This window comes from Centrocercus urophasianus, unplaced genomic scaffold (genome assembly GCF_019232065.1).
Source record: "Centrocercus urophasianus isolate 14NV4802_14NV808 unplaced genomic scaffold, USGS_Curo_1.0 seq_10, whole genome shotgun sequence".
In the NCBI taxonomy this organism is placed as follows: domain Eukaryota; kingdom Metazoa; phylum Chordata; class Aves; order Galliformes; family Phasianidae; genus Centrocercus; species Centrocercus urophasianus.
Genome location: NW_024884142.1, coordinates 900,470 through 909,829, shown reverse-complemented (window position 1 = coordinate 909,829; position 9,360 = coordinate 900,470). Strand labels below are relative to the sequence as shown.

The window sequence follows — 9,360 nt, the reverse complement described above, 5'->3', positions numbered from 1 at the left end:
AACATGGGCACAGGAGGGACAGAAGGTCTCACCTCCATGCACTAAGGACCTCTACATGACCCTACATTGGCTTAACTCCCTACACCTGAACCTTACAGCACCATCTGACACCTGGGTAAAACCAGATGCATTCTGCTGCACACAGCATCTCCCTGTTTCTGAATAAGAAGGCAATATTTCAGGATTTGGCAGAAGTGAGAAAATGAAGAAAAATGCTGTGTTTTCACAGATGTCTTTATTAAGCAAGTTTACTATTATCTAAAAACACCAATACATTAAAGAGTAGAATCATAGCTTCAGCTCTGCTGCTTTAAGACCTCCTATCTTCAATCACTGATACAAATACCTGGTATACATTGCAAGAGGCATATTAAAAAACACATCTCAGAATAAAATAAAAAGGCTAAGGTTTCCAAGGACCAAATAAATAACTTACAGCAATGGTGAACAAAGATGATAGAAATCCAAAAGAGGTTTGAGACAGACCTTCATTAGAGTTTGCAGTCCTAAACTGTAAGTTCAAAAGTCTCCTATGGTAAGACAGGCACTACGAAATCACTGTCCAAAGTTACATTTTACTGCTGGGCTGCTCAGAAGGACCGCTGCCATCCAAAGCCTTGGAGGAGCAGTCTCGGAGGACTTCCAAAGAGCTGGTGATATCCAGGCTTTCAGAAGCAGCATGTCTGCACCCTTCTGTGGAACTGATGATGTCTAAAGTTTTGGAGGATCGGGCACTGTAGCCTTTCATGCTGGCATCTCTTACAACCACCTCCTGCATGGATGTAAACGTCAACGGGACGAAGCCGTCGCCGTCTGCTGTGAGAACGATCCAAGATGAACCTGTGGAGACAGAGCAGCACCTGTTTATAAACATTCCTGTCATCAGGTATGTTGATGGTATACAAAACCTACTTCTCAAATGGAAAGTCAAACGCTTCTGTATGCTTATAGCTTTTGTAGCACTAAAAGGGATGGGGAGATGCAGGTTGTATAATCTCAGAAACAGAGGACTGATAGCAACCGTGCAGAACTCAGCTTCCTGAGCAGCTTTCCCACTCAGAGATGTGACTGTGAGAAATGCACGCTTAAATAAGTGGAAGAGGAATTAAATTCTGAATAGAATTCATAACCATCCAGACTTGGTTTTAATTAGGTGTTCATAGGCTGCTCTACAGTGGCTAAGCTATGCAGGCATTGTACAAACAGCCATTTATTAAACTATATGACAAATTTAATTTAAAAAAATTAGGAACAATTCTGCGACGTTCAATATAATTAATCCCAATAAACACGAGGAAGAAATACTGTGCTGTATTATGCAACCCCGTGCACCTGGCCATTTTGCTATTTGACTTCACACCATCATTACTTCCAAGTCAGAAGCGCTGACTTTTACCAGTTCTTCCAGAAGCTGTCATAACTGTATCCATTAAATCAATGAAGTAATGAGACAGAGATGGGGGCGCAGGGGAATTCAGGGAACCACTTCCAGCTGTTCATACAGTTACATCATGGAACTCCACGGCACAAGGTCAGGAGAGGATTGCAGCTTAAAAGCATACGGCCCTTTAATCTTGGCTTCATATCTCATTTGGAAACAAAACTTGACTATCAATCCAATTCAGGAATTCAAAACTAGCATTCTTGCTGTGCCCATTTACCTCCTAACACCAGATCAGATTCACAAACCTGCCTACCTTTCTCACTAGGTATACTGCACCCCTCTGGGCTGTGTCGCACCAGCAGTCACTGTGTGTCACTACAGGACCCCGCAGTATGACAAGCATTCAGCAAAAATAACAGCAGAAAGAACCTTTTAAAGATTCATCTGTTATTGACCTGTCCCTTCTATCTGTGTATTGGAACATCAAGCATTTTAACAACTGTTTATAGAAAAGTAGGACTTGCATAGTGGTAAGTACAGCAGCCTGAAGTCCTTTGGATAGCTGCAAGTGAGGAGACAGCAAACAGTGGTGAGCAGCTGCAATACAGTGCTGAGAATGTATGCAGTCGTGAGAGGTTGTATCCCAAAGGCAATCCACTTAGAGCTGACATGTATACAGGCACATCAACGTGCACGTGGGACCTTCGGGGTTATTTCTCCAGATCAGATTATGCACACTGCCACTGCCCACTGAAAATGTTACCCGTGTTTCAAGTGTTTATATGACTGGATAATTATATTACAACGTACCGTGCTGCATCTCTACAAGAGAGATGTTGAAGATCTGCTGGACGACACTTAGACGGAGTTTACCCTCACAAAGAATAACAGATCTCCTTTCGTCTGCATCATTTCTGGAAAGCTGCTTCTGCAAGTGCAAGAAAGACTCATTAGATACAGCAATCTATTTTTAAGCAGAAATATCAAGATAACAACCATCCAAACAGAATCAGAAGTTTGTAAAGCAGCAAGTTCTCTCCCCCCCCCTCCCAGATCCTTATCTTATGAACAGGTAAGAACTCCTGTCCACAAACCAGGACGAGGAACAGGCCAACAAATCAGCAGGGGTTGTCTGTCTCACCTCTGATCATCACTGCTCTAAGCCTTGGAAGCCAGCAAAGCATATCCTCCCACGGGGCAAAGCAAAGCAATTTTTAAAATGACAGAAACAAAGTGAATCCTGACTCCTCTTCCACACCATCCATGCACACTGCCACCCATCCACGAGAGATATGTTAAGAGTGAAGCTTGGAAATGGACCAATTTTGCATATGCTAAATATTTGCAAGGTAGTGTCACAGAATTGTGCATTACTGGCCAGCTGACTGTAAGTGAGCTTTCTGCTGTCACAGATTTTTTACCTACATCAGTAAACACCATCTCTGCAGTCCTTCCATGCTGCACAACCTCATTTCTAGAGGCCATACCAAGAAGATCCCTGCTCAGCCAAGTCAGCCTTCTGCTCTGCTTGCTTGACTTCCTACATTCTGTAAATGCCTGCTCCTGTGCTCTTAGGGTGGTACCTAAAAAGTTACCAGCACGATGCCTTCAAAACTAGATTCCCAGGGGACCATGGTAGCTGGTTTCCTGAGCAGCCTGAGGTATGCTCTCCCCATAAGCAGTGCCAAAGCTTTGCTGGCAGTTTTCCCCCTATCACTCGAATGCTTCATGTCACTGTGGCCAAGGTGGCCACCAAAAATCACTCTTCCCACAAGACCCTCTCTGTTCACAAGCAACAAATCTAGGATGGCACCTTTCTTAGTATCCGTATTCAGTTCCTGTACCAGGAAGTTATCAGCAAGGTGATTTAGGAATCTCCTGGACCTGTGTGATATTCCCACTTAATGTCAGACAAGTTGAAGCCACCTACAGAGATAAGGATGGCTGACCTAGACATCTCTCTTCTCTTCTTACAGATTAATTAATCAGTGTCAGTGTGGGAATCTACTACAGGCCACTCAGCCAGGAGGACAACACCAGCTGTGTTCACTGGGTGTCTCTTGGCCCTCACTCTGAGGCTCTCAACCACATCACTGTGATCTGCAAACCCCACAGAACCCAACCCCTCTGTTCCATAGTTACTCCTTGCCCATCCCTCCTGAGGAGCCTGTACCTACCAACTTCAACACACCTACACAGGCCTCCTCCCACCAGGCTCAGCTTCACACCAATGATGTCCTGTCCTTCTTGTGTATAATCCAACAGCAGCTTTAATCCTGTGCTTTACAAAGACCATATATCCATATACAGATGCTGTCATTCAAGCTTACAGTGCTAGAGTTACCTGATAGGTGATGTTAATAAAAGGGGGTTCCTGAGAAGAAGGGTACATTGAAAGATTTCTCTTCCCCGATTTTAGCAGCTCAGTTAATTCACAGACATGATGCTGTAGTTGAGTAAAGTTACCAGACAGTTTTTCTACATTTTTTGAAAAGTAGCTTGCTTCCTTTTCACTTAATAGGTTGTTTTTGTAAGAATTTGGTATTTTGGAAGCTGTCTCTATCTGTCTTTTTGGAGACGTTGGCTTGTTAGAAAATGCCAGTGATGTGGTGGACAGCGATGCAGACTGATTAAGTGCTTCAGCATTGAGAGACTCAACAGCTGGAGGAAAATTCAGGGAAACCTTTTTTTCTTTGAGGTCACTCATGTTCAACAAGCAGCTCTGTTCATAGCCAGGACTCTTAATTTCCTCAATAAGTTTTCTTCTGCTGGTGGGGGACTGGATGGCAGCGCGATCTGGTAGCAGGAGTCCACGACTAAGAGGGTGAACATCTGTAGAGACATTGTGAGGTAAGTTTGAAAGATTCAAACTCCCACTGACGGATGCACAGCTCCCATTAACCGACGCAGATGCTGAAGGAGCCGCTTCAAATATCAGCTCCTTTATCATCAACCTGATCATGTATTTGTCTGATCTTGAAGACGGAAGAAAAGCAGGATCAGTGAATTTCTGTTTCCCAACCAGTATCAGTAACAATTTATTGGTCAAGAAGCACAAACCCTTTGGTTTTTCATTTTTCTCTAGCTGAATTTGTTGAATATTTGGTAAATTGGACGAAGTCAGCGAATAGACTAAAATAATGTTACAGGTGTTGGAGGCGACCGATACGGTTTGAGTTTTGAGGTCAAAAGCCATTATATCAGGAACCAGAATGCCTGGGATGCTAACTTTTTTGGTAGAGGTCACCTTTTTTTCAAAAGTCACCAAAATGAGATGTGAAGAATCTTGGCCGCTTCCCGTTAGGTAATCCTTGGGCCTCAGATGAAGCAGAGGACTGGAGTCAGCACCCGGCTTGCCAGAGAGTATGTGGGTCAGATCCACGGGAGATGTGACTGCAGACATGGGCTTCTCAGCATCCAGCACCTTCTTCCCCCCGTCCATGGAATATTCTTCCTCACCACATAAGCTGGACTGCGAGGGAAAGGATTCCGTTTCAATGCTCGCTGGAACCTCAAAAGCCACCCCAGCGTTCAAGCCGCAGATCTTGTCTAGAGGAAGCTCAGTAGCGACAGCAATTTGAAAATTCCAAGTAGCTTCTACAGCACAGATGTAGCCTCCCACGTCAAAGATTGGGCAAAAAGTACAAGCACTGAGAGTCTTCTGAGCGTCATCCCAAATATAAGAATGAAGGGCACTGCCTACGCCGACCACTAAGCGATTGCCTTCCTTGGTCCAACAAGCACAATGGATGAGACCGCTGCCTTTAATATCGGCTTTAATTCTACAGTTGTTGAGATGAACGGAGTGCAAGACTGAGGCATCCCGCGTCGTCAGCACGGCCAAGATCTCCTTCTTTGGATGCCACACGCAGCCTTGGGGGAGCACTGGAAACGGCTCACTGATGTCACAGATCTGAGAAACCAAGAGCTTATTTCTGTCTGCAGCATTAAAGCAGAGCTGCCAAACAGTGATGTGCTTTTTGTGTTGAACAGCGAGCAGTGCTGGGGCATCAGGGGGACCTGGGCCCCAGTAGAGTCCATGGACGTGTTCAAACTGCCCAACAACGCTCGAGTCACCAAATTTTGGCTCTCCATTATGAAGATGTAAAGAAGTTAATATGACCTGTTTCCCATCAGTCCAGGCAATCCCGTGCACAGGGTGAATTGCTTGGTGTAAGGCATTAAGGCCCGTTCTCAGCAGCTTTGCCTTTCCTAGCTCCATGTCTTTTTGATACGAGACATCTGAACAAATTAAAGAATAGAAATTATTGTAGAGGACGGAGGTAAACATCTGTATGTATATTTAACTTATAACCCTCCCAGTGCTGGACTCTTCCTTTCAGTCAAGTCAAAGTACACAATACTCACCTACACTTAATCCACAACCCTACTTTTTTTTTATTATTATAATGTCTTCATAGTGAAATGTAATTTTAAAAGAAAGAAGCTGTGATGTTTACATAGGCCTAGGCTGCTGCACTTTCATCACAAAACCAGTTTGTTCATTCTATTTGACAGGATGCTGCTTTTCAGAATATTTCGTAACAACTTCTAGCATTCCAAATTTTCAAAATATTGCCTCCTCATTCTCAGCTTCATCGACCATTTGTGATCAGATAAAGTAATCCCTTACAAGTATAACAGAGCATTAATGTATTATTTGTAAATCTGATCCTGTATTAAGAGGGTAAGCAAGAAGCACTTGCTTGGTTATTCCCAAAACCTTCCTAAAAGAGCAAATGAAATTTTGAAGGAAGTTAATATCAGAGCAGATTATTCTGAGGAAATGTACAACGAAGAATTTAAAAGAACTTAGAACACAAATGGGGACACAACCATCGACCTGAGGCATGACTGTACTGTGATAACTTGATAATGAATGACTCACTAGCTTCAACACCATCTAATGCAGTCTCATCTAGCAATACAGATCACAAAGAGAATTATTCAATAATGTAAGAACACTGGAAAATAAGTCAGTACAATTTTAAGAGAGATGCCATACAGCCAGGAGGTAATTACCCCATTAGCCACGAGCAAGTGATATCTCCACTGGCATTTTGTGCCCAGTTCTGAGCTTCATGGTCCAATGACAATGAAAAGGTTTTGTAAGCTCCAGGACCAAAGAAACACAAAAAGTGGGTTCATTCAGTTTGGAGAAGACTGTGAGAGTAAACTTGCAAACACAAACCAGGTCATTGGTGAGAGAGCACTTATCAATTTTCTCCAAGTCCACTGTGCAAGGTAATAATCAGCTTAGTGTTAACAAAGGAGATTTAGGTCAGCTCTGAAGGAAAAATTAAAACAAAAAATGACAGCTCAGCACTGAAGCGGGTTACCTTGGAGAGAAGGTGCTCCGTGAATTCGATAATCCTGAAGAGCTACTAAGTGAATGTCTGTCAAGGACAAGTCTAAGTGGTCAAGTGGACAAGTCTGGTGGTGGGTGGATGGCTGGACTAGGTGATCTGACAAGTCTTTTCCACCCTTAATGATTCTAGGATTTTAAGTATGCTGGATGCTTCCTCACAGTAAAAGAACACTCGGAGGAGTTGGATGTACCTCATCACCCACCTGGTTGTCCTCTAAGCTCCAACCACCAGCCTCAATCACTGCAGAAACATCGAAGCATGAGTCCATCACTGTAAGCAACCTGAACGACAGCTCTCTGCACGGCAGTACTTACTTAGGGAAAGGAGGTGATAACTCCCCTCACAGGATACAGTGAGACACTGAGCTTTGTGGCCATCTGGGTGCCTTCCTCTGCCACAATAGAAGCTTCACGTTCCCCTCGGCAGACCTGGCAAGATAAAACCAGGCACAAGGGCTGGCGAGTTCATACAGCCCTGTGCCACAGCCCGCCCCTCAGCCCACCACACGGGCACGACCCTTGGCACGCCGATTAGGCCAGGTCTCCCCGCAGCCACCCGGCCCTCGCTTCACACCCCAGCAGCCTCCAGTCGCCCAAGATACCCGCGGGGACCGCAGTCGGGGTGCAAGGCGGGGCTGTGCAGCCTCGGCGAGAAAGAATGCCAAAACGCACCCGCCCGCCCGCACCTCTTCACTCCGCGCCGGGTGCCGCCCGCCCGAGCGTCCCAGCGCCCCGCCGCTCCCTGCTCGGGCCCGCCCGCACCGATCTCCCCCGCCTCCCTCAGCGGTCCGCTCGCCACGGCCGGCAGCCTCACCCGCCCGGCGTCTCAGACCGACTCCAGTGAAGCGCCACCAGCAGCGGAGCACGCCGCCCTGAGCGCCTTCCGCCCCCCGCCAGGTCCCGCCCTCCCGCGCGGCGCTCCTGCCGGCCACGCCCGGGCCCCGTGACGCAGCGGGCGGCGCCTCCACGGGGAGGGCGTCAGGACTACAGCGACCATCAGGCAGCGGGGCGGGCTGTGTGACGTCATCACAGCTCCACCAATCCGCGGGGGGCGCGGATGGTTTCTTCCGGGCGCCCGGACGGCCGTCGTGCCTGAAGGGGGAGTTTTGCTCCTGAGGTTCCATTTAAACTCAGTGAAGAAAGCGGCTTCGGGATCTCTGCGTTGTGAAAGCAAAACAATAAATAAATAAACAAAAACCTCAGGCTTGAGACAGTTATTTATAAATATGAGGTTACTTTTAGCTTAGAAAATAAAGCGGTGGAGCCAGATGCCAGCTTTCCTGTGTTGCTCCATAAATTAATCCTCCATAAATTAATCCTCTGGGACTTATGAGAATTCATCTCAGAGTGAAAGTGATTTTCATGATCTTTCCATTCCTTTTTCTTTGTTAGCAGCAGACACGGTGCAGAATGCTCGCCACTGCAAAGAGAGCAATCCAAAAACAGCGTGCAACTGGAAATCTGAAAAATCATCTACTTCCCATAGCAATGTTCTCACAGTCGCCGTGCACACGTATGTCCCCCATCCACTCTCAGATGTATGTTGCTTATATGCTACGACTCTCAGGTGAGCAGAGCTGAGCCTTGCCTGAGAGACAGCATTGACAATCATTGCATTTGCTGCTCCTCTTTTAGCTCTACGAGGGAAACTTTAGGTTGGATGGCAGTTCTTCGCAGAGAGAGTGGTGAGGTGCTGGAACAGCTGCCCAGAGAGGCTGTGGATGCCCCATCCATCCCTGGAGGTGTTCAAGGCCAGGTTGGATGGGGCCCTGGGCAGCCTGGGCTGGTATTAAATATGGAGGTTGGTGGCCCTGCATGTGGCAGGGGAGTTGGAACTTCCAACAAGCCATTCTCTGATTCTATGATTCTATGAAGTGTAAATGTAAGCACTGAACAGCACTGAGAATTTCTGCTCCCTCTTTCTCACCAACCCTCCCTCTGGGTTGGTGAGAAAGTGAAATTTTCCAGTTCATCTTCATTCTCTCTATAGGACTGTATGTGCTGGAACACTCAACACTGTGTTACATCAGTCATTGGCATTGGCACAGGATCACTGCAGTGCAGAGGACAAGAGAGCCGGTTGTCCTTTTGTTACAAATAAATAAGGGTGACCAAAATGTGCACCTTCTATAGCACTAATGACGTGCCCTATGAATTTGAAAGATTGAAGGTAATGCAGGAAAGAAAACTTTGGGGGACTCGTTTCAGTGCTGGGGTGGCCATATGGTGTTGTAAATCATGCCCGGCACCCAAGGGCTGCACTGTTCTCTCGTGCTTAAGGCAGAGCTGGGCCAGCAGAGGGCTATACCAGACAGATTGCTGCAGAGGAGCTGAACTCCTCAGTGCCGTTATACTCGCCAGACCTGATTTTTTTTCTCTTCCTGTATGAATGTATCAGGTGTCAGGAGGAAAGACCACGCTGAAAAATGCCTTGGAAGATATTTTTGCATTCATAGAATCATAGAATATCCCAATTTCAGAGGGACCCATAAGGATCATCGAATCCAGCTCCTGGCTCTACTGTCTTTGCCTAGAATTATACAATAAGGCATTTTTAAAAACTTATTTTCATCGTGTGAATTTTCTCATAAATGTACACTTAAATCTT

At 46.0% G+C, this 9,360-nt stretch overlaps 1 protein-coding gene across 2 annotated transcripts; it reads right to left on the bottom strand.

Annotated features, from left to right (window-relative positions):
* Positions 1–216: 216 nt before the first annotated feature.
* On the bottom strand, positions 217–7,643 carry LOC122165182 (WD repeat and coiled-coil-containing protein). 2 transcript variants are annotated; one of them, XM_042827942.1, is made up of 5 exons: positions 7,567–7,643; positions 7,068–7,181; positions 3,729–5,626; positions 2,195–2,312; positions 217–840 (listed from the first exon to the last, which is right to left on the bottom strand). In XM_042827942.1, exons 3-5 carry the CDS (start codon positions 5,604–5,606, stop codon positions 569–571), a joined length of 2,268 nt encoding a protein of 755 aa, XP_042683876.1. In that variant the 5' UTR covers positions 5,607–5,626; positions 7,068–7,181; positions 7,567–7,643; the 3' UTR covers positions 217–568. The 2 variants fall into 2 exon arrangements, with proteins under 2 accessions (XP_042683876.1, XP_042683886.1); XM_042827952.1 differs by lacking the exon at positions 7,567–7,643 and having other exon boundaries at positions 7,068–7,427.
* Positions 7,644–9,360: the final 1,717 nt, after the last annotated feature.